The sequence below is a fragment of the Scomber japonicus genome, chromosome 22 (assembly GCF_027409825.1).
Source record: "Scomber japonicus isolate fScoJap1 chromosome 22, fScoJap1.pri, whole genome shotgun sequence".
In the NCBI taxonomy this organism is placed as follows: Eukaryota; Metazoa; Chordata; class Actinopteri; order Scombriformes; family Scombridae; genus Scomber; species Scomber japonicus.
Window position 1 is genome coordinate 7,299,079 of NC_070599.1, and position 26,175 is coordinate 7,325,253.

Consider the following 26,175-nt stretch of genomic DNA (forward strand, 5'->3'; position numbering starts at 1 on the left):
TCATCCATACTTCATTGTCTTTGTATACTGTTCATTTCAAGAACACCCAAGTAGAGCTGCAGCGGGGTTTGTGGAGATCTTTATCACGGAACAACAACCACAATCAGTTCTTTCTTTCTTAGTATTAACATGTCTAATTTCAAGAACTGCATTATGCCACTTTTTTACCAAAATGGACATTCAGTCCTTTCATTTTGAAAACTAAATATCCACAATCACAAACACGTGAAGTCATCAGGTTTTGGGCTCAGACAGTTTGTGTTTGAAAAGTTACACTCCAATGGGATTTATATTAGGCCACTGTAGCATTTCTATATTCAGATTATATTAAGCCAACAGAAAAGAAGAAATGACATGTGCCATTTCCAGAAATGCAATAGCTTAACAGCTCTTAGAAAAGCCACTAAATTAAGCAATTTGTAAATGGTTTCGAAAACTTCCTTTTCCTGCAGAAGAAACTGAAGAAATACTTGTTCTTTCACATGAGTTTCACTCAAACTGAAACTTCTGCATATAAGTAATATATCATTTATTTTAACAGCAGATACAGTCAACTCCCCAACCAGTTCTTGTTATTCTAGAGCTCAGTGTGGTTTTGTTTGTGTTGATCTGGCCAGTCCTGTTAAAGATTTGGTCTTGCTTGGTTTATTTAAGACTGAAGCTTTTTTGATATCTGAATGTTCAGTAGGTCTGGGTGTATCAGGCCAGAAATAGTGTGCAGGGTGATAAACTGGTCCATTCTCCATTCAGAAATGACTTGTAGGACACTTAATATACACTGTTTCCCATAAAGTTGGAATCATTTTGTTTTCAGACACATTCCTTTTTGGATTTTTTATTCATACACATCACTCATCACCTTTGATCAGTCTCTAGCCTACATTTGAAGTGCAATGAGATTGATCAATACAATTTTCAAAATATATACAGTTTATCTATCAAGAATAAATCACATTGTCACGATCATTTCATGAGAAGAAGTAAAAAATATTTTATTCCAACTTTATGAGCGACAGTATACTTTGACACAGTGGATACAAAGTTGTTCATCAACTGATTAAAGGAAATGACAAAAACATGGTACTCATTGCTGTCTTCACAACTTCAAAAAGTGGATGTTGTGAAATGTTTTGCTTTGAAATTGTGGTAAGTAATGAAAGTTTGTTTCTGTGAAGCAGCTTCTGAATGAATGCTTCAGAATCAACCTAACTCACATAAATGTAGGTGATGTGGTTTGGGGGATTTTTTGTTTTGTTTGTTTGTTTAGAGAAGTATCCTATCTGTAAAACGGTCTTGATAAGATACAGTATGATTCTTGTGCCAAGTAGCACACCCAAAGAGAAGATAACAGAGTTACAAAAACAGTGGTGGACAAGATAATGTAGATTCCAGAAGGGCTGTTTCACAAGAGAAGATTTTGCAACAATGTAAATGTTCACATTATGAAAGTTCGTCATGGAGCTCGGATCCTTTTTGAGAAATAAACTCTTTAATGCAGAATAAACCCAATGGTGAGGGAAACATTGAATCTCTGTAATGTTTAAGAACAGACCATCATTGATACATCAGTATTTTTCACATGATTTATTTCTTTCACATCAAAGGCTATCAAAAAAATAAGAAAGAGGCATATATGGCTTATATATAGTACATGGAAACGTTTTTCACTTTTTTTTTCATGGAAGAGTTGACAACTGTCCCCTGACTTCTTGGTATTTCAGGTCATTGGAACTACTGTCTCAGCTAAAATATATTTTTAGACTCTTCTACTACTTCCTTAAACATTGTACATTCATATGTTACCTCTTAAGAGCAAATACTACCCTCTAGGTTACTCTTAGCTCTACGAACATCTCATAGCTGTTCTGAAGGCAGAAAAAGTGTAAATGGTAACCAAGTGAGTCCTGCAGCTGTCGAGGATAAACTTCACAAAATAAACATGTTCACAATATCTTCATCTGTTCACCAGCTAAGCTAAGCGGCTAGACACTAAGAAGGTGGCCGAGATGCCAGCAAACAGTGGTATAAAAAAGTACATTTACTTAAGTACTCTACTTAAGTATTAGTGCTTTAGTTGAGTATTTCCAGTTGATAGGTTTTAATACGTCTACCCCACTACATTTCAAAGTGAAATATTGTACTTTCTACTCCACTACAATTATTTGACAGCTTTACTTACTCTTTAGGTGAAGATTTACACAATACCTAATATAACAAGCTTTACAAATCTAACCCAATGTTCAAGATTAAACTCTAGCTTTTTGGCTTTTGATATCTTTAGTCTATTGCTTATTTAAATGTGGTTGCAATCACTGAGGTCTACATCAGGGCAGCTCCCCTTCCCAGAACTGTTTATATGAATACAATCTCAGTTGTTCCATTGTGTTGAAGTGCCAGGTGTTTCCCTGACCTTTGCCCACACAGTAATTTAACAATCAGGCAACAATGCTTCACTGAATTCTCTTTGGGCAACACACTTTATATGTATTGTGCTCATCATAGCAGGCGGCCTGTACAATGAGCCACAGCAAGCGACTGGCCATGAACTAGATGGTGGCGAAGTAGAATCACAAGTGCAATAAGGTTAGTATGAGCAGCAATAACAGTACAGTTATGTTCTGAGGGATGCAGGTGATTCTTACATATATAACTTCAATTAAAAGCACCTTCAATTTTGGTTGATAAAATATACTTTGATTAAATCCTACTGCATATTATCAACACTTTGATCTTAAACCTGGACAAAACAAAGACATAAGTGTCTTTGCTTTGTGTATACAGCAGACTGACCGTAACGTGGTGGCAGTTGCACACAGTTTTTTGTGTTTGGGGGTTTTTTATCTTTAAAAAAAAAAAAAAATGTATATATATATATAACAACAATTCAGCAGATACACAGTGTAAATCATCAAGACTACAGGTGACAGATGTTAATATTTTAGGGAAAAGAGCTGCAATGATAATTATTGCGATCAGTTAAAGTTGCAAATCATTTTTAAATTTTTTTTTAGCTTATTTAGTGCAAACAGAGGCTTCATTCTCTCATATAAAATCCCAAAGCCAAATATATTCAAAGCATCAAAACAAAAATAAAACAAACATGTGCAACGATAGCTGGGGTTTAAAAAGGCAGTATATGTTCTGTAAACAAATATCTTCAGCACTGCTGGGGACACATTCATTTATCTCACAGCTGTCTATCAGTTAAATATTGGTGATCTCCCCATGAATGCCATCTTCATTTATGTTCTCACTGCTTGCCATAGCAGTGCAGTAGTGAGGCTTGTTTGGTTTTTAAAAATGCTTGTTGCTCTCACTTGAAAAATACAGTCATTAATGGCTGTAACTGTAGCACAATAGAGGATAGAGGATGAAAATTTAGATTTTTTTGTTGTGCAGAAAAAAAGTATTCCTTACCTAATTAAGAAAAAAAGAAAATACATGAAATATGCTTGACCTTGTAAACAGAAATATTACAATAAGCTGTAAATTCATGTAAATGACAGGACACTGTTTGGTAGAAATATTGTGTATATCTAAGCAAAGGTAAATATACTGTAATTAACAACAATGAATTTAGATTGGTCACATTTAGTGACTTTCAGTTCCAGGTTATTCAGCTGAATTTCAGCTGGATTTCAATTGAAGTTTGTAAGCAACAAATAAGGAATAGCTGCCTCTATCTTCTTCAGGAGAAGTTTGTTCTGACACTTCCCCTAAAACACTTGACTAGTCATTTAATTGAAATAAGGAACAAAAGCTGTTTAAAGCTTAAAGAAACAGAGACCAAGAATGCCACGCGTTCAGCAGCTAAAAAATAAAGTCTCCATAAGTCATGCTGGGCAAGTTCAACCATAATGTGAGAGACAGTTCTTGCAAGTTCAGGTTGCTGCTACTTCAGGGGTGTGTCAAGAGTCCAGTTTGGTGAGTTGGGGATCTAGCACCAGAGTGATTTTACAATCCTCTTCTTCTTCTGCTGGGATGTACAAGTTGCGGACATTGCTCTGAGAAGAAAGAATGTTAAGACCGTTTCAGTTGAGATTTCAGTTGATTTCAGTCCTTTTAACACAGATTAGTTTGTGAAATTACAACAATCGCTGTAATTATGGGAACATGGTTTTAAAATGAATGAGGACACATTTTGGGGCTGAATTTTATGGCGTTGTACAATTTATCCACCATTTTACAGCCGCAACATTAGCGACAGAGTAGGCTAGTTGGCGATGCTTTTGTAATTTCTCAAACTGCCAGAAGGGGGATACATAACATCATGCACTCCAACTGTGTTCTTTAAGCTGAAAAAAGCGACGGCTGGGGGCGGCTTCATATTTACTGTACAGACATAAATGTTAACAATCTTTTCATCTAACTCTGCAAAAAACTGAACATGCATACTTCTTAATGTTGAACTATTCCTTCAATAATTTAAGGGACTGGTCAATCAAAGAGTAAGCCCAGGATTAAGAGGGGAAAAGAAAAAACTCACCTTATTGTTGTTGTCAGAAATATCACTGAGGAGGTCACGAGGTTCTGGTACTTTTGGGAAGATAGTTTCCTTATTCCTGCACAGAGAGAGTTATATATCTAAAATTACTAGATATAACTAAAATTAAATGGGATCAAAGCACAAAGACAAAGATTTTACATACTTCCTGCAACAAATGAAAGTCAGCACCGCCAGGGCAGCAAACATTAGTGGGATGAGGATGAAAGCATACACCATCGCATTAGGATCTTTCATCGCACCTGCACAGAAAAACAACAGCAACATTATGACCAGCTGACACAGACTTTAATAGAGCTAAAATTTCATGTTTCAAGTTATAGTTTCAAGTTTCATGTTTCAAGCAGTTTCATGTTTCAAGTAAGTTGTTTTCAACACTTGACAGTTCATTTAGTAAAGAAACTCCTCAACAAGATAGAAACAGACAACAAGAGCATCATCATACCGAAACACTTTGGTTCGCTCCATACTGTCACATCTTCTTTAATTTTCATGCAGTATTGACAGTGAGGTACCCGGTCCATCTGAAATGTTGTTTCACTTTCTAGTCGAGTCTTTAAGAAAATGAAAGCACAATAACTTACAAATGTATTAATTGTTCCATCACTACGGCGAATGTGACAATAGAACTGTGTAAATCATAGCTGTAATCATTTGTATCTTAGAATCAAAGACTACTACTATATATGTAGTATTGATGTTGAAATACCACAGAATTTATAGCATTGTAATATTTCACTTTCAAAAGTGTCATTTTAAAAATTTGATAGATAAGCTTTTTGTTTTTTTAGGAGAAAGTGTACATTTCCAATATTCCAAAAACTATATTGATAAAAAATTCAAATTTGAACATCTGGTTCTTTTATGTTTTAGGCATATTTGACACTTTGACCTCTTGACTGATTTGAAGTTCAATCTGAACAATGCTTTATTTATTTAGACTAACTGAATTTGATACATTTGTTTTTCTGAAAATAGCTCTGCACTTTTGTACAGCGAATGTTAGTTTTGTTGTTCGTTCCACAAGCTAAGGTGCAGGACAAGAGTTCATGTTTGTAAGTTAGATGGACTTTAGCGTTAACTAAAGCTAATGGTTGTTGTTCAGAGTCTTTAGTAGGATGCTGTGTTGGTTTAAGGACACGGATCCTCCATCTACCGTTACATTCTGACAAACTATTGCAAAGATAGACTTTAAAGGTATCAGCCGCAGTTTTTGACCACTAGTAGCACTATGGAGCAATGTTTGTGCCAACATGGGCAAAAAAAGTTGAAGACTGCAAGCTAGTAAGTGTGAATGTCAACCATTTTAAATATTTTTCACATTGCATATGTTTATTGAGAAAGTAAATGTGTTCAGCCTGTTTGTTAGACTCCAATGACAGTTAGATGCATTTTGGTGAAAAATACGGAATGTGATATAGATTTTGTTTGTGTACCTTTAAATGACCTTCTGGAAATTTCAAAGAGGAGAATTAAAAGCACATAAATTCAGACAGTTCGTCTTCAAAGTGAAACATTTCAAATCTAGAATCTCAGTGGTGTTTACATTTCAATATTAAGTATTCAGTGAGTGATAAAATATTGTAATTGGGTATTCTATTGCTTCTAAGATTCAAGTTACTATGCCTCTTATATGAGGCCATAGAATTATTACATTATATTAAAAAATGGACTAAACAAGACAACTTAAATCATCAGACATCAAACATCCAAATATTTTACAGCTGTGACTTACCTTTTCTTTATCACACTCAGTGTAATCTATTTGGAAATTCCACCTATCCCGTTCGAGATCAGGAGGAATCACACTAATATTGAATTTATCCCCATCTTCAGTAATTGTCCAATTCAGGGCAGGAAGTTCCACTGTACAAAGAAATGAAATAATTAGGGATAGTAATTGTAATACGATTGTATTATTATTCATGTCCAAGAAAGGACAGAGAGCAACTTCTCTTATAACTCTGAATCTGAATGGGGAAGCGGGACATATTGCAACAGAATGTTTCCTCCATAGAACTCTTGCTACTAAATAAGCCATGGTCAGTCAACTCGGTGCATATTACCTATATTTTCTCTCTTGAATGTGTTCCTGACAAGCGTGTTGTTCAGTGTTCCATTGAACACCACGTGGATGTCACCCGGAATCTCATTCGAATGCACAATACAACCGGTCCTCTTTCCATCTTCGGTACGGTACGATGGGCACTCTTGTAATAGTAAAGGGCCTACGCAGTTGTCAGATGATTTACTCGGGTCCCTTAAAAACATAAAGGTTAATATATTTATAAAATAATAACATGAACAAACATTTACATGAGCCTAAATTTGCAACAGGCAAAAAATGTACATGCCTATTAATTATGTATATGTGTTTATTTGTATATTTGTATGAGCTATTGGATACGTGAATTTGTATTAGATGAATAAAGTACATCTATCTATCTATCTATCTATCTATCTATCTATTGGAAAACATTCATTACAGATAAAACACTGCTCATTTAAGTTAAAAGAAGAGTTACACATTTTATAAACACACATGAGCTCAGTTACCAGTCTAAAAGATAAAGTCACAATTTTTGAAGCCTGTCTTAAAACAACAGTCATGCCAAGAACTCTCTTTAATCATTCCTGCTGTTCATACTAACCATTATTTAATTTCATAATGCATTTATAAAGGTTTCTCTGAAATCAATAAGAAACTTCAGCAGTCTGAATTAAATGAAGTGGATTAAAAGTTACTGTCTATTTGATATCATTATTCCCTCTTAGTGTTTCTGTTGAGCTGCGATGGAAGGATGGTAACGAAAGGGCTCTGAAACTATCCTGTGTCCTGAACGTTAACTTTTTCTCTGTTCTATGAAATTAGACAATGCAAGGAAACAATGGCACAAAGCACATAGCAGGCAGAGAGCTGAAGACTCCTATGTATCATCAAAGTGCTGAATATTAATATTCTGTATTTGATAGTAGATAAAATATAAAATGAATGATATTATCATTATTTTTTACCTTAAAGATAAAAAACTGCAATTATCAGTTAGTGTTTAGTGTTTAAATAATCAGATGATTATGTTTACACTTCATCCTTGTTAAGCATGCAAATATAACAGATTCCATAACCCCACCAGTAAGTAACACAACTCCTAATTAGCCCCAGGAAGAAAAAAATCTCTGGTGGTGCCTTATCAAGACTTGCCTAAACTTAAAGTGACAGCTGCCTGAGGCTTGGGCTGCTAAAAAGCTGAGCCATAAAACATGAGGCATTTGGCCTCAAGTGAACCCTAGCTCATTAATACTATTTATGTTTGTGCTCTTATGTGATGAATTACTGAGACCATTTAGGATTACTGCTTACCACTGTCATTTGATTGTATTAAAAAAGGTTAAAAAAACAAAAAAACAACCAAAAAACAAACCAAAACAAAGAAAATACACACCTAAAGAAAAAGCCGAGGTCTGGAACATCGGTGGCTGTCTGCCAAAGGCACTCAAATTTACTGGAGGAGCGGATGTAGCACTGCACATTCCTCACCAAGTCTGGGAACAGAAAGCAGTAACACACACACACACACATACACACAAACACACACACACACATATCTTAATGGATAAATAAATAGACAAACAATCCAATCCATATATGGTTCAAAAAACCTTAGCCCACATTTCTTAAAAGGATGATATTTCTTGTCTGCTAAAAAGCTTTCAAACTTTGATATCATATAGCAATAGCAAGCAAAATGAACTACCTGGGTAAGTGAAGTTGTGGACAACCACACCACTCTTGTCACCACAGATGGTTTGTACAGATAAATCCAGAAATCCTCCATTCATCACCGTGTAAAAACAACGTTCGAGTTTAGTTGTTGACTGAAATCATAAAAACACAGAGAACAACCAAAACATCATCAGTAGTATTAACACAGAGACAACCCAGCACGTTACAGTAACAAGGTCATAAAACAGTTGTAGTTCATATGATAATATAATGAATATATCAATATTGCCAATTGTATGCATCTTCTATATGTTTTTGATTGATTTGGTGCTGAATTGAGTTCTTTGCACAGAATCACCATTTAAGCTGTGATAAATGGTGATAAATTGAATGTTGGTTTTGGTATGTTTAGATGAGTTGCTGATAGCAATAAAATGATCTGAAGTCAAATCATATGTATGAAAAGAAGCTGGACTCACACACATTTGTCATTGGTTATATAGATAACACCAGTCTTCATGGTAAGGTCATCCATTCTGTTGGTTTATTACTAGATCTGTACATGTATTCAGTACACAGGGGCTTGTACTTGAATGTACAGACTAAGCACAATTCTAAATACACTTATGAGGTACGTTCACTCAAGTGTTATCATTTCATTTTCCCTTTTAGTTCTACTTCACTACAGTTCTTAAGTTAACACTGCGCTCTTTACTCTGTTAAATTGATTTGACAGCTATAGTTTCTGGACAAAAATAAAGATAAGACTGGGATTAAGATTTCACCTATGAAACATATGATCAGCATATGATATTCATCATCTGAAAAAGGACACACTGTTGTAGATTAAAATATCCAACAGTATATAAAGTAATCAAAATTTGACTACTACAAATTTTGACTTTTAAATTCAGCTGACATGTTAAGGCATCAAAAATACAATAAAACAATATTATAATATACACAATATTTTGACAGTATATAAGAAGCCATTCTACACAATGAGTAACTGTAAAAACTACTTAATTTGCATAGTTATGTAATGAGTACTGTTTCCACCACTTATTATAGCATCTTGCAAATGATTCTGACAGCTTAGCTTTGTTTGTAGGGAAATGAGTGGTGTACCTGCTGTCCAGCACGGGTTGTCCTTTATACTGAAGTTGTCAATGTCAGACATTTCCAAACACACCAATGCTTTAATATTAATATTATTATTATTATTATTATTGTTAATCATCAGACTTTTAATATACAGCATGCAATGCTATTAGACGGAATAGCATTTCTATGTGTACTTACTCGTGCCTCATACTCTGGTGTTCGTGAAATAACTTTATACTCCAGTGGTTTGGGGCAGTTTGGCGGCAAATACTGTGGTGGTTCCCAGGACAGCTTTGTTTCAAAGTCATTAAGCCACGTAATGGACAAGTTTCGTGGTGCTAAGATGTTGCCTTAGGTAGAGAAAGAGAAAATACAGAGTTTACCTTTTAATATTAATTTGATCTGTGCATTCATATCATTAGGTTTGCTTATGTACAGTCATGAACAAGAAGAGTGCTTCTTTGAGATTATGTGATCATCAAGAAGAGCAGCTCTGGTTAATCAACATGTCTGAACTGTCAAAGAATCTTTGGATATTCCACAAACTGCTCTCATACAGCATGTTTGGACTATATATATATATAGCCTAATAAATATAATACAACTACAGTCATACTTGAAGTCACAGATCACAATGTTGTGAACAATATTCACGAGCTACAAATCATTACTAAGTTCCTCATATCTCCGGATCGGGTATGAAAAGTGTGTCACGTATGAATACTTTAAATGGTACATTTGTCCATAGATGACACTTAATGGCTATAAATGGAATATTATAAATATTATAAAGCCTGGTCAGACTTCCCACTTGTGTTATTTAATGTCACAAAACATATTTCTATAATATCTTCTAAGTATAATTAGATTTCTTTTAGTTATTATGTGTTTTAGTTAGTTCAGTACTAAATTAGTTTTAGTACTAATTACTCATTTATATTATTCTTTTACAAGCACTTTTTTCTTTCCTTTCTGTCTGTCTGTCTGTCTGTCTGTCTGTCTGTCTGTCTTTCTTTCTTTCTTTTCTTACTTATGATTTCATTTCGTTGTATCCGTATAAAGACTTTTCTTAATCCCACTCTAATTAGTGTTTTGCTCAACTGTGACGTTTACCAGGGCTGACGTCAGTGCTGGGAAACAGTTTATTCGGACATATCCCGAATCAGACAAGAACAAATCTGTCACGGAAGCAAGTCAAGGACAAAGTAGAAAGAATGAAACACAGTTATAAGAGTGTTTTTTCTTACCTGTAAGGGATTCAGTCGATACAGAGAGGACAAGTAAAGCGAAAAATTCCAAACTTTGAAACATCATGGTGAGACTTTTCTGAGTCTAATCCCTTACAGTTGATTTCTCCACAGAAGATTAAATGTTTTCCTTTGAGAATATATTTTTTTAAAACTCCCGTTCCTGTCTGCTGTGTTGTTCGGGGTGCTCAAGAGAGAAAAATGAGGACGTCAGTGTTACAACTCGACTTTCACTTCCAGTAGAGAAGGGAGGAATCATAAAAATGGTTGGAGGCTGGGCGGAGATATTCCCCTGTAATCTTTATTATTGTGCCGTAGTAAGGAAACGTGCGCGCCTACATGCTTATCAAAAGCATACGCATTGTTGAAGTCATGTTATATTAGATCTGTTAGGACTGCTATGATATCTAAATAAGCTTATAACTACTTACAACGTTTAAATCTCTATAAAAGTAAGGACAAGTAGCGCCAAATAGTAGCAAACTGACGTATTATTTTTGGTGACCAGTGTGTAATAAAGTAGGTTTTGTCACCCAGCCTCAGACATTAAAGACGCGCTCTGCCCTTTAACAATAGCACCTCGCACGACTTAACGTATTAACTCAATACCTATATATATTAATTTAATAACTAGTAAATGAGTGCCAGCAGTATAAAGGCCGAACATCAGCCAGCAAAACAGTGTTAGTGTATCCAACAAAAACAACTGAACACAAAAGAGTCTCTTTCAGTTTAAGGAAGGAAGAGTGTGTGACTCATGGTGATGTGGCATTTTGGATTTGACCAAAAGAACATGGTCTTCAACTCAACAGACTGTATAGGAGCTGTTTCGTTAGTTGAATTATTTCAGAATTATTATTCATTATTTTTGCTTTTTTTGTGGACACTATAGGGGCACTAAGCACTACACTTAACACCTGTTGGGTGAATGGCAGGATTAAAAGTGCAGTGCATAGAATTTAGTAGAGTCTAGTTGAGCAGAAAATAAGAATCACTATGTTCTCATTTCCCTCAAAGTTAGAAGGAGCCCTTTATATATAGCAAGTCCTTTTCCACAGGCCACCCGAAGTTTTCCCATACCCGTTTATCCTGCGTACCAGGCAGGAGAGATATCTAATCTTGAGTTTACCTCGTCATCACTAGATGTCACTTAATCCCACACACTTTTCAGGGTAAAGGAAGCAGTTTTTATTTTAAATAGAGCAAGAGAAAGGTGGCATGATGAACACACATATGATTGATTTAGAACTGGAGAATAAATCAACATAAATGTGAATCTGAACAATGGATTTCTCAAGTACAACCCAAGTAAAACTTTATGAAAAATAGAGAGTACAGACTGACAGCCACACACAAGTTTTTTTTGTAATGACCCCTCATATGTGTTCATCAAACACTTGTGACATTGAGATAGGTAATGGAGGCATGATATTTTACAGTTACAGTTTAACAATAAACTGACATCAATAAACATCACTGGGACTTTAATAATTGTAAATAACTATAAATAAAAACACTTTGCTGACTAATATATTGGTCTGGCTTTAGCTGACAACATCTCTGAATACCATTGAATACCATGTCAAGAGACATATCGGATTAAACAAAATTATTATTTCCATCCAAAGTGTGCACATTTGTTTGTTGACAGCATACAGTCTGTACCTATCTGTGTCTGGCAGTAAAGTCCATGCAAATTTCCTGAATGACAACAAAGTATGATTCCCTTTGACATGCATTATATAATATTAATGGGTGAACAGAAGAAGTAAAGTGAAAGTGAAGATGTTAGGAATTTTGTTTCATGATCAGATACTCAAAATTTCACTGTTGCTATACCTCTTCATTAAAATTGTACATTACAGTAAGGCATGAGATCTCTTGCAGTGTTTTTCAGATGGGATGAAAGGAATCCCAGCAGTGACCCTATGCTACCTGAAATGCAGACATACCATCAGTAGTAGTATCCATAGAAGAGAGAGTTTGTATTCATGCAAACAAGATTAAACATTCCTCATGTATGGCGGTCACAAGAGTCAAGGCAGCTCTTGACCTTCTGTAAATATTTGAGTTCATTTTGAGTGATAAGAAGCATGTACTTTCCCACCACCTTATTATTGCTCTTCCTGGTTATTGTTTAGCTGCCATGATGACAGTCATACATTTTCCTGTCATTCCTACGAACAAGATTGCACTGTGCCAAGGTAGAGGTGTCACCTTTGATTTCCATGTTTTGTATTTTTTTGCAATTCTGGGGTCCTTGATGTGCACAGCAGATTTCCCCTAGGATAGTTCCCAGTAGATACAGCCTCTGCTGGCCCATTTTGCAGTCCTCTTCTCTATTCAACCAATCACGCCCTCCTCCTCATCTTTCTACTCAGTACTCAACAGGAAGCTATCAGCACAATGCTTGTCCTGTTTGTAATTCCAGGTCCCGGAGCTTTTTAAGGGTAGCTCCAACGATACAGAGCATTTCCCTGTCCCAACACACCTCAGTAGCATACCTCTGCACTACCATAGAGACAAAGAGATCTGGCTCAAGTTCTCACCCAGTTGCTGAGATGGCGATGCAGAATTGTACTCAGGTGTGTATAGCACATGTATAACACAGAGCACTCCTGACCACACCTGCCACATGTGCAACAGACTTGAAATTCTCAATCTATAGAGGTCAGTGAAACAAAGCTTTCCAGCCTGGTTTTAGGTTCATCTGTAAATGTTCCAGATGAATTTGCCCACAGTGGAAGTCCAGCAGCACTGCAGGCATTGCTGTGTACATGTACATGTCAGGAGTTTTGCTGGAGGACACTGTTTTCAGGTACAAGGGTAACTTTGCAGGGTTCGATGGGCTCTGGCACCGGTGTGTAAAGATTACTTTTTGCCTAAAAATAGAAAAGTAAGATGAGTATTTCTGAAGACAAAGAGAGTACACAAGAAGAGCATAGGCATTTAAAAAAAAAATCCCAAAATATACCTTCAGTTCTTTGTTTCCGTTCATTATCATTTCCTTGAATATTGCTGAAGGATCTGGTATGACAGGGCAAATAATGGCTCTGTGCCTGCAAACACACCAAAACAAGCATGTCAGTGACAGAAAGCAACAAGTTCTACACAATGGGCCTCATGCAAGAAATACTCGTATGAACAGATTCCTTCTTAAATTATGTGTGCAAGAGATTTATGAGAACTTGAGAATTGTCTCTTAGATAAGAAAACATTTGGGTAAGTCTTTTTATCTTAGATAAGAAGACTGGTACCACCATGAGTGGTACCAGTCACATACAACCAACTTCCCATTCATAACTTTGGAGACAATTTGAGTTGTGATATATAAATTTCACTTCGGAATCCATAATCATGGCGACATTACCCTGTTTGTAGAAATATTATTTTAGCAGTAAAGTAGTTTTTGACAGTTTAGGCATATTATCAGTCATTTAAATTGGCAGTAGAAACTATGATATAATGCCAGTTTACAATATAAAAATTAACAGCTGAGACTAAAAAGTGACTTGTCCACAGTTTTCCATAATGCAAACTGACTATGTGTTACTTTTATTCATTTGATTGAAATGTGATTTGGCTCTAGCTGACTCCCCTTGTGAGACGTTTTTTGGCACTTTTTTCCCATTCTTTGGCTTTCTTGGGACACTTACTGTAATTCCACCACTTACACCACCAAATAATATGTGTTTCTGTTGATCTATTTCTGAGAGCAAGACCTTAATTTCAGAGCTTGTAAAGTTATTCTTCTTAGTCTTTTGTGTCATTGTGGAGCTTCTTTACAACTTCCCAGATGCCTGGGAATTTGTGTGGTATTTTGAAGGCACTGATAATGCTTATCTACTTTTCACTGGAACGCACATTCATTTAGAACAGGTGTGACTCATCATATTTACGCAGGTAATTTATGTCTATTTCCTCGTGGCATTAATTTCTGGTGAATCAGACACACCTGTACAGGTCCACCTCACAAATTTTATCTCAAATCTCAATCTCAAATTAAGGCTGTGTCTTTATCATTGATGACTGTGACACATCTTATCTGAGGTTATCAAATGTCAAAGCAAGTATTCATTCTGACTGTGGAAAACTACTAAAATAAAGAACACTCCTTTCCATTTACATATTTTTATTTTACTGTAGCGTCACTGTAAATGCGGATGTGCCTATACCTGAGGTTTGTTGACGGCTTTCCACCCACTAACATGCTATGCTAGGTTCACCAGAATGGGCAGGTTTCTTCCTGTTTTAAGTGCGCAAGTAAATTCCTTATTTAATATATAAATATTTCTCACAAGTTATTCTTGCTGTGCTTCTTGAATGGTGCAATCAATAGCAACTTTTTAACAAGGTTTAGGTGTAGCAGTAGTCTCAGTGGCATGTTTTCATGGTTGCTGACTTCCAACACGGTTTCACTAAGGTATGCTTTACAACATCCACTCTTGCAATAGACTGCACAATTTAATGCAAACCAATTTGGGCAAGAGATTTACTTTGTACTGTCTACGGACACTTTGCGACAGAACTCTTTGGCCAACAGTTCTGTTTCCGAAACATACCTCCTGAAGCAGTAGCAGGACAAAATGACACAGACACACAGAATGACAGGGATGACGATGGCTACCACAGTCAGTGTCCCATCAGGAGGCGCATTAGTACCTGTGGTGAACAACAAACAAATGTTCCTCAAGTCAAATTCAAGTTTTTTTTCTCAAATCAGACATGATACACCAAAATGCAAACCTAAAAAATCCCCATTCCCCACCAGAGTAGTAAAGAGTCACCCTGCTTGCTCAAATCGAATTGTGGTGTTCCATGTGGTTATTAAAAGGAAACTGTTGCAGTACACAAGAAAGTGAAGAAACCACTGCAATAGCTGCAGTCTGAAAAAGTCCCACATTTTCAATATGTGTCAAGGTAAATATTACATTAATAGCAAAGACTGAAACAGCAAGTCCTACCATTCTACACAGTAGCAGTGTTCATTGCTGTCTGCCAAGCTACCACTGGAGGGTGCCAACATTTTTAAATTGTACACATGGTGGCTCAAATAAACAAGTGTGTCTGTATGGCAAATGTTGGGAATGTAAAAAGAATCTCATTAGGAATATAAGTCCACAATTATATACATTAAGACTTAATAAGGAAATTAATATAAAATATCTTGTAAAGCATTTTGTTCAGCAGGTTCCTCATGCTGAGGCTTGAATTAAAGTCTCCTCTGTAAAACTTTGGAGCAAATCTTAAAGCAAACCAGTATTTCCACAGTTATCTAGAATCATCCCAGTTTTGGATGGTTTATTCTACCTTGTCTAAATGTATTTTAAAAAATCAAGTGACTTGATACAATTTTGTTCTGGTAAAATACAGAAAAAAATATTTTAAGTAAAATTGGATGGACATTTACCATAAGTTAGAGCTTCAGTGGAGTCACTGGGTATCTTAGAGCAGTAGTTACTGATAGTCGCCTTGTATTCGAACTCATAGAGGCATCTCTTATTGTAGGGAACCAGCAGAGGCTCCTCTTCTGCAGTGAAGTTTCTGCATTCCTGAAAAATAGTGAGCAGACAGAATGGCAGTGTTATATTTTATTAGGTGTAGAGTCATTAATTAAGTTAAGATGAAGTTGCCCCAATGTAAACGTTTCAATGTTTGCACAACTCAGTGTTCAAATTTAAAATCATATTGGTGTAGCAAAAAGAAAAACTCAATATTTACAAGAGTGATGGCTTTAAATTTTCAGGATGAACAATTACATTTCCAACTTACTCTGGGCCCATTGCATTCTCTGTAGCAGACCTCGTATTTCCAGCTACAACTTTTTCCATGCTCTGGACGTGTCCAGGTCAGTTTGAGATGATTTCCCTCTTCTGTGATGTTCATCTTTGGTGAAGGGAACACTGAGAAGATTGTTAAAAAGTAAATAAATAAACGGTCATGAAAGTATTTTTGAAAGCAAATGTTTTATATTTCTTTTCCCAATTTGTATGACACCAATATTAAACTATTAAGAAGTAACACCAACCATAAAAAGCTTTAAAGGTGGTCTGTCCAGCTTCACTTCTCACAAGCATGTAGATGTCCTGATTGGTAAAGGCATCTTTCAGGTAACAGCCATTCCTCTTTCCATTGCTGTACAACTCCTCACATGATTTTAAAGGTAGTTTGTAGCCCTCTTTTACTTCATTAAATCTGTCATGATAGAACAAGGAGGTGATAAAAGGAGTCCGGAGTAGGGACAGATGGTTTATACAAACTATTTTGACTATTCTGAAACATACTGTGGATGCTGCAATTCCTTCAGTCACCACTAGATGCTGACAGACTATCTGTCTGTCCATGTGCTATAATTTTCACACTGTATTAATAATTGACAGTTGGCACTTTGAGGAAGATATTTCAGCAGTCTGGCACTGACCTTTGTCTGTTAAACTTCCCGTAAAAATGATGCTCTAGAGGAACTAGAGAGGCCATGCAAACCTCCAAGGCTTGCTTAATATTGTATTTTGTAATATTATATTCAAATACATAGTGGAACCGGGAACAAAACTTTAACAACGGGAAGAACTTTTCCCCATCGTTTCCTCATAGTTGTATTGACAGTGAGCGCTGTAGTCACCTTTTCATCTTTAGCTTATTCCATTGTGGAACCTGACATTTACTATCACTTCACTTCACTTAGTAGAAAGAAACAACAACAAACTGCTGCTTAGTTAAGTTTCCACTGAATCAATAACATTCCAAGTTAAATGCTCATAAATTGACAGTGCAAAACAATTCCTTCAGATATCATCGTTCACAGTTTACTGCACATGTTTTGATATGTATGAAGTGAAGGCACTTGCTCTGTAATTCTCACCTATAGTGGACTGTCAGGTTAAGGGAGGGATTTACTGGGATCCAGGAGCAGTTCATTTTACGTGGGTAGATGACACATTTGAAGTCCTTCACCAATTCAGCTGAACAGAATAAAAACAAAGTTTTCACATAAAGCAAGATTCACGTCTTACTCTGTATCAGCATGATGAGCATACAGGAATGACTGAAAAGAACAATTGTAATACACGACTTCAGCTAGTTATTACATTGTCATTGCAGCTTTCTGGCTCTTACCTCGGGGCACACGGGTATCAATGGGTATGGTCACAGCTTCGCTCTCAGTCCTGTCACATTTCAATTCTTTGCCAACAGTACGAATGGTGTACTTGCAACCAGTAGAATCCAACTCTTCTGTCATACAAGTCTTTGTGATGTTTGTAGACTCTGTGCGAAAGCGCTAAAGGGAAAAAAGACACATGCTTTAGTAACAATCATTCCAACAAATATCCAAATATTTTGTCTTCCATTTCAAGCTACTTAAGGTTGAAAGTCCACTGTAAATAATAATAATAATAATAATAATAATAATAATAATAAATAAATAAGCCAGAAAGTTTCAAATATTACAAAGGGGATTTACCATTTCAGAATTAAAACCTTTCGAACCCCTTTTTTGGAGTGTGTTATAATGTACAGGTGGTCTATTGATCATTAGCACTGTTTAGCTCTAGCTTGTGGCCTATTTTGTATTTTTGACTACTGATTAGATGTGGTATTTATCAATCAAGTGATATTATGCCCTTAATTAATCACTGTGTATCTACTGTACATCCTGAATATCATTTGGAGGTAGATATGTAGTCACTTAAGTATTTTTAAATCTTGTAATACTTAAAAATGTTTCTAATCCTTCAAATCTTTGTAATTCTTATATGTTACTGTCTGACATGTGATGCATGCTATTTGAATTAACTCAAGGTGCTCATCAATTAGTCGGATTGATCTTTTCAGTCCTCCCATTGGATGATTGAGGCAGCTCCTTTGTGTATATATATATATATATGTATGTATATAAATGGCAGTGTTGTGATGCCGCACATGGTATGCCTGATGAAAGTCGGATAGACTGAAAAGTTGTAACATAATCAAACAAACAGCAGTGAGTGAGACAGTGTGTGGGAGCTTTTCACTTTTTGATTGCACTTTCCTCTTAATTTTGCTTAGGTATACAGAGATTCCTGTCTTTAATTTTTGGGGAATGAAAATCAACCAAAGAGATATAAGACATGTTTTGTGTTGTTGGTGTTGCTCATTCTCAAATATTGGATATTCCTTGAATAGCATGACAAAAGAAGATTTTCATTGTTCCTGCTCCATGAATAAATTAATAAAATAAACCAATAATAAATGCCATTTTTATATTGCACTAATCTTTTTTTTGTTTTTAAATATTTATTTTGGGGAAGAGAGAGAAGGGAATGACCCGCAGCATAGGTCCCTGACCAGATTCGAACCAGGGACGCTGCGCTTCAACCACTCGACCACCAGGGTGCACCATATTGCACTAATCTTGAAGGGAAAACTCAAGCGATTTAATAATCTGAGTAAGGGCCCAGGGGCTCTTGAGCAGAAGGGGGCACTCAATGATGGGAGATTATGGTCTCTCAAGTCCTTGTATATCCAAAATAAAATACAGAGTTACAAGGTTTCCACCCGACAGCAGTGTTGTCCAATCAGAATAACATATCCCGAAAATGCTCCCACACATCCTATAATCCGACTTGATAGCTCTTTGGCAGAATTTTGGAGTATGAGCCCTCCCTCCAGAGCCCTCCCACAGAGCACAGTACACAACAGTCTTCATGATGAGCAAATTAAAGTTGACATCTAAAGCTGGTGGAGTGCTGCTTTAAGTGAAACTGCTGCCTGGATTAAACCTACTATTTGGTTGTAATGTAATTTTAAGTATGTGATCTGTAGCTAATGGGCTACATCTATCTGTTAGTGAAGTGGGGCTAATTCTCCGCTGATGCTGCAACCTAACCTACGGACACTGAGACCCCCCCGTACCCCAAGTCATCATGTTTCCTACCATGTCCTCCCCCTGTTGGACTTCGTATAGAATGTCACAGTGATCCACTTTAGTGATGGGCTTCTGCCAGGATATATTGATGGTAAAGTTGTCCAGCCACTCATATGACAGTCCTGTCGGCGGAGGGAGGCGATCTGTTGGATGAGAATTTTAAAAAAAATTAAAATGATCCTCACCTGTTCAGAACTAATGATGCTTTTACATAATGTGCTATTGTGTGTAGCGTTGTGTTTTATATTAATCCTGTGTGTTGTTTGCTTCATACTGTTTGTTTTTGTGCTGTTACATGTTTAATTTACTTGCTGAAGGGACTGCAAATGAAAATGAGCTATAAACTAACTCTGGCACAGTACATCAAATGGTTTAATGGTCCCAATAAACATTATTACTTTATAGGCTCCAAAGGTTACAGTTAGCTCCAGTTAACATTTCATTCAGTTCTTATTCACAGATGACACTGGTTTAACCCTACAGATTTTTTCAAACAGGTGCAAAGAAGTTAATTTTTGCCCCGGGCCTAGGGGGCTAATAATGCCATCCATTTTGCGTCACAAAAGACATGAATGATGAATTTCCTGTTTCATCTGAACTAAATAATCACAGTGCAACAGACTGTGGTTAAGTAGGCTCAATTGTGACATAAGGCAATTTATGTTAGCATTACTTTCGCAATCGTGGTTGTTGACTGGCAGTGCCTCTTGCAATCACAGAGCAGAACTGTGTCATAAGTATTACCCACAACAAGATCTTCATCGTATTTCTGAAAGGATACAGTAGTCTGTGTTCACTAAATAAACAAAGTCATCTCCCAGGTGAACTTATTTGACAGACTTCCAGGGAAAATCACAGGTAAACGGCTTTTACAAGCTATTCTTGATAGATTTGCTGGAAATTACACAGGAGTGGATACCTGCCTAAGGATACTAGTGTTCCGTATGAATTGACATCATAAATGCTTTCTAACCTCCCTTGGCATATAATTCACCACACTCCCTCCTGTATTTAAATTTCAGTTACACATCTTCTCATTTGTTTTCATGGTTATTAATTATCCTGTCATTTCAGATCCTGCCACACCCTCAAGACATGTTGTGATCTCATTCTCTTCCCCACCTGTAACTTATTCCCTCACCAGTCTCTCAGCACATATACCCGTCCATCGCTACTAATGCCTCGCCACATTTTCTTCTGTTTTACGTTAAGATTTCCAGCACTTACAACCTGATTCCTGAACCTTCTCATCTGATTCTCTTGGCCCCTGATTCTCTGCCAGTTGTCTGGCAGAGAAGTTGTTTTTCATTTTCTTTTTCGTCATCACTTCATTTCACACATTTTTCCCGCATGTACATCCTGCCGCATGGTGTTGACCTTCCTCTTTTTGCGTAATGTGGTTAAGTGAGTAAACTGGTGACACAACATGATGCATAATTACCAATGCAGCAATTAGCCAAGGCAAATCAGCTGCCATATCAACAGTGCAGATTCAGATTACTGCAGCACATTGTGGACAATTTAGAAAATAAAATATAATTAATTATTATTAAATTAAATTATTTATAAAAAGAAAAATAATTCAACTTTGATTTCATTTCATTTGTTGTATGCCATAAGTCCATAGGTTTAAGTTTGAAGTTAAATACAGTAAAAATAATAATAAATAGAAAAAGGAAAACAAAATCTACTATTGATCTACTACTTTACCTAACAGCACAAAGTCTGTGTTTAAATGTATAACATAATTTAACATAGTGTTAATTTCCCTCTGTATGTTATTCCAAAAGAATTCTAATACTGGGCAGAAGCGAAAATACATGACTAAAGATGGTATATAATTCATCACACTCCCTCCAGTAGATTGGTTATATTTAATTTGTTGCACTGGTGTTTTAAAATAATGCATCCATTCGTTATCCCAATGATGGAAGAACAGTTCTTTCTGCCTAGTCGTTGGTTGAGTTCCTGTTTCTGAGCCTTGACTGTGTGTGTGTGTGTGTGTGTGTGTGTGTGTGTGTGTGTGTGTGTGTGTGTGTGTGTGTGTGTGTCTGTGTGGTGTTTCCTAGAATGTCTGAGTCAGTCTTAACTGAATCTGAAAGATTAAATATGATGAAATGTTTGTTCTGTTCAATGTATTTCATCAGTAAATGTGATGTATTCTGCCTTTACCTGCAAACAATTTCCTCAAAAATGTTCAAACTGTAAAATGATTTTATTTTGAAAAAACAGAAATCTAATTTAATATAATGTTAAATTGAATTCCTTTTTTTTAAAAGATAAAATCAATTCATACACATTCATATATACAGTACAATGCCATCAAATGTGAACAAGTGGTATAAACAGTATTACAGGGTGAACATTTTATGTGAAATGTAGCACAACATAAATATTAGTCATATTTAATGGACAGTAAAGTCTTAAGGAGGTCTTGAAATGTCTTTAAAACTATACAACATTCCTCCAGATCAAAGGAAAACAGTAGGTTATGGCTCTAGTCTTTGTTTATCATTAAAACCAATGAGAGAACTGGCAACCTACAAACTGGAGCTAATTATCTCTCAGCATGATCCTGAAATAGAATTAGGAATAAGCAGATAAAAGTATGAAAAGTGATTATTATAGATGAACAAATGGAAAAGATAGGAGTCAATCTTCATTAAAAAAAATCACTGAGCTAATAACCAATGGACAATGCTTTGGCTACACTTTTCCAAACCTCTAACTTTCAACGTGTCTGAACATTTACAACATGCTCCCTCTCCTTACTCACCTGTCCCCACCCCCCTCCCCCACACACACTTTTTTTTTTTTTTTTTTTTTTTTTTAATACCGCATCAAAAGAGCAGAGTGCGTCACTAAACCCGGTGTTACGCCATATCTGCAGTGCTGGAATAGGAGCTCAGATCTCTAAGCCCAATGTTCTCAGACGTTTTTACATCCAGAAAGCCTAAACAAATTAGACCACGGACCCCTCTACGTCCCATCTATTTAATCTATTATAGAAAAATGTATCAAACCCATGACCAAAATAGTCACAGCCATTCTGTCATCGTGCTACCTATGGTTGGAATTACACTGAAAATAAATGATTTCCTGGAGCCCCATCAAGGGCCCACTGTAAGAACCACTGCTTATACTACTTAAGTGAAGGCATCAAAAACACAATGTAAAAATACTTCATTATAAGATAAATCCATCATTTACTTACAGCACCTAAGTAAAAGTACGAACTCATTTCAACTCATTTTTCACTTGTAAAAACTATTTTTACATGCTGGTATTAATAGTGTTACTTCGTTAAGGATACTTTTTCCAGCAGCGGTGATTGAACTTTGGCTGTACTGTCACCTACAAACACCTTAATACACAGGATTAAAAAGTTTAATGTAGTTTATTATTACAAAGGATATACCAGACGGCGAGTCATTACCTGCCTCACAGGAAAAAGCCATGATCACCACAGTGTATGTCAGAAAAGCAAAAAAACTTCCTTTCATGGTGTCCCCCAGGAGTCTGAGCGCTTAATACAACTGATTAACTCCCTCAATCCTTAAATCCAAGCCAGGAAAAATCACTGTTGTAAGGATTTTACAAAATGTTCGAGCCACAGTAAGTCCAAAAACAACAAAAAAGCAAAAGCAAAAAGGAACGCAACCAGGAGACACTTAACCACGGGCACCGTCAGAGTATCGGTGGCTCTACTGGGCGGAGTCGGTGAGGAAGGAGCGGCGATGACTCAGAAAGAACCAGTTTCACCAATATACTGTCCTAACAGCTGTGCATCGTTTCATATGTGGAAATAAAGTGAGCGCCTATGAGCAGTAGACCTAAGCTGCCTCTGTGCCACTCTTAATGAAGGCGTATCGCGCATGCGTGTGATCTAGAGTGCGATGTACCAGATCACAAGCATCCATCCATCCCTCCAGGAAGTCGTCAGGCTCCAAATGAGTCTGTGAATCATTAAGCTGATTACCCGAATGGTAATGGATTCATACAGAAAACAACAACAGAGAGTGGGCAAGCCGATAATTCATGTTGAGGAAAAACATGCAGATAGGGACAGATTGTACATTTTCACCCAACTGTGAGAAAGTTTTTCTGTGTAAATGACAGGAACTGAAGCTTCATCCTGCCAACATACTTTACATGCAGTGCAGGGATCACCCTGGGCCCCTGGAAGTCCCAAGAATAAACTACTGTAAACAAAAACAAACAATAATCACAGTAAAATTTTCACTTATTTCTTCCCAGAACATGTTTGATTCATGATTAATGGCATCTGGAATAAAGTGTTACAGGAATATTACAGTTCATTTCCATATTGTGTAAAATGAAAAACTTGAATGCAAATTTATCCAAAGTACAGTCTTTCCACAAAGTTGAACACAATGGAGGTAAATGGGACGCCCTCCCTCAAAACTCATCAGATACACAATCCAACAACCTGCAAGTTCACCATACTATGAAATAATAATGTAACTATTGCTTTAATATTGAGCATTTAGCATGGATTGAAGTCTTGTTTATGTTTTGTTATAGCTTTCTTGAAGTTCTCAGTTCCACCAGTCACTGAAGGCGCAGGGAGACAGGGACTGAGGTGGATGCAGAGGTCTTTGAAGATATTGCACAACGTTGGCATACTAACTATCAAATTTGATAATGGTATAATTGCTCTTTTTATTGATTCTATTTTTTTTTTTAGCATCATTCATTAAATGTTAACCTAGGTTGCACTTGGTTGTTAAAAAAACACTGATGTTATTTTTGTTCTGCCTCTCTCTCCCAAACTTCACTTAGATTTCAAGGAAACATCATCCACCAGCTCTCAAGCAAACCAGGTCCCAAGAATCCAGTTCCAGTCCACTGCCTGCTGGTAGTGCGGAAAACACAGTCATCCTTGAAATTCTTTCCCGCCACTCAGACGACACGGTCATTCTTGAGGAAAGTGACAGCCCTACAAGAAAACGTCAAAGGGTATATGAGGAGGCCTAACATGTAAGTTTATGTGGGAATTTTGTTTGCAATTGATCTGGAAACAATGAAAACCATGTGTCATTGTTTCCAGAAGGTGGATTGTTGCAGTAAAGCAATAGTTATTTGTTGTTGTTGTTGTTATTCAACCTTGGATATGTTGTTTTATATTTCTGTCATCTGGCACCATACTGATAGATTACAGTCAAGATCTTTGTCAGTAGGAATGAAGGTTTTCTTAGAGAGTTTTGCAGACCTATTTGTCTGCATTTGCTCTGAAAAAAGTGCCTGTAGTGGTTTAATGCTTTCTCTTAATTGTTATCACCTGTTTGATTAAATTTTCAAATAACTAATTTAAGTTGGACAGTAAATGATCTGTACCTAATTAGGAAGACTTTGGTCTGAATTAGTTGGTTGTTTCCAGATGGCAAAGTTTGTTGTAGGTTGAAATTTGCTGACATGATTCTGTGTGTTGCTTGTGAAATGCACTTCAAATATGTTTTCATGGTTATGGAGAGATGAAAATGATACATGTCAGGATTATACAGTTTAACATGTACATTTTAACATGTGTTTTGAGAGATTTACTCCATTCTAACTGAAAATGAAATTTTATATGGAGAGTGTGTTAAAGGGAGCTTTTACATGTGTTTTTATGTTTACTTTTAATGTAAATCTTTTGTTTACTTTGAATAAATTGGTGCTGAGGCGCTATAGTGTGCAGAGGTTGCCAACTTTCTGCAGAATCAATGGCTACAGACCTCCAAACTTCATGTGACCTTCAATCTGAAGCTCTCTACATTGTGTAGAGAGTGTGGTGTGGGGTTGTTTTTTAGGAGCTGGGCCTCCCTGGGCCCCTTAGTTCCAGTGAAAGGAACTCTGAATGATTCAGCATAGCAAGAGAGTTTGGGGACGGCCCCTTCCCGTTCCAACATGACTGTGCAGCAGTGCACAAAGGAAGACATGAATGAGACAGATTGGTGTGGATGAACTTGACTGGCCTGCACCTCCTGCCCTCAACCCGATAGAAGACCTTTGGGATGAATTAGAGCGGAGACTGAGAGCCAGGCCTTCTGGTCCAACATCAGTGTGTGACCACACAAATGCGCTTCTGGAACAATGGTCAAAAATCTCCCTAAATACACTGCTAAAATAACTCTTTGTGGAAAGCCTTCCCAGAAGAGTTGAAGCTGTTACAGCTGCGAAAGGGTGGAGCGACATCATATCAAACCCTATGGATTAAGAATGGGATGTCACTTACTCAAGGCAGGTGAGCCAATACTTTTGGCGATAGAGGGCCCTATTTTAACTGAAGCGCATGGCGTGAAGAGCGTGCTTTTGGGGCGTATCCAAATCCACTTTTGCTATTTTAACGGCGGACAAATTCACATTGTGGTCCTTTTATTTGTAATGTTTTGCATGTTTGTGTGCTGCTGCGCATCCCCGTGGTAACAAGCACAGTGTCTGCGCCTATATACCCGCCTATAGGAGCATATTGGACTCTTGATAATACACCCTTTAAATAACAGTAACTTATGCACCAGTGACTTTAGACCTGGTTTTTTTTTGTATTTATCAGATTAATTGTAAAAAATGGAGAGCGCCGTTGTGGACAGTCCTAACAACCTATGAAAGTCTGTAGCCTCTGAGATAATGCACAGAGCGCAGTGCCATTACGCACAGCCACTCACTGTTTATTCAATCAGCTGATGAC

General features: G+C 36.7%; 1 protein-coding gene and 1 long non-coding RNA gene across 2 annotated transcripts; both read right to left on the bottom strand.

Moving 5' to 3' along the window:
• Nucleotides 1-6,729: 6,729 nt before the first annotated feature.
• LOC128383752 (uncharacterized) lies at nt 6,730-8,367 on the bottom strand. Its single transcript, XR_008323962.1, has 3 exons — nt 8,260-8,367; nt 7,948-8,047; nt 6,730-6,764 (listed from the first exon to the last, which is right to left on the bottom strand). It is a non-coding gene; the product is annotated as an uncharacterized LOC128383752 (long non-coding RNA).
• Nucleotides 8,368-13,121: 4,754 nt separating this feature from the next.
• On the bottom strand, nt 13,122-22,971 carry LOC128384378 (interleukin-13 receptor subunit alpha-1-like). Its single transcript, XM_053343928.1, has 10 exons — nt 22,921-22,971; nt 19,494-19,627; nt 17,696-17,858; nt 17,442-17,541; nt 16,608-16,774; nt 16,352-16,482; nt 15,990-16,131; nt 15,142-15,241; nt 13,554-13,638; nt 13,122-13,461 (listed from the first exon to the last, which is right to left on the bottom strand). Exons 1-10 carry the CDS (start codon nt 22,940-22,942, stop codon nt 13,366-13,368), a joined length of 1,140 nt encoding a protein of 379 aa, XP_053199903.1. The 5' UTR covers nt 22,943-22,971; the 3' UTR covers nt 13,122-13,365.
• Between the last annotated feature and the right edge of the window lie 3,204 nt (nt 22,972-26,175).

What these genes read in the sequence shown, in the direction of transcription:
- LOC128384378 (XM_053343928.1), bottom strand. Translation starts at nt 22,942, where the DNA reads ATGGCTTTTTCCTGTGAGGCAG. An exon ending in CACTGAAGCTCTAACTTATG is followed by an intron (nt 15,242 to 15,989) that starts GTAAATGTCCAT and finishes TGTTCACCACAG; the next exon opens with GTACTAATGCGCCTCCTGAT. An exon ending in ACGGAAACAAAGAACTGAAG is followed by an intron (nt 13,462 to 13,553) that starts GTATATTTTGGG and finishes TTCTATTTTTAG; the next exon opens with GCAAAAAGTAATCTTTACAC.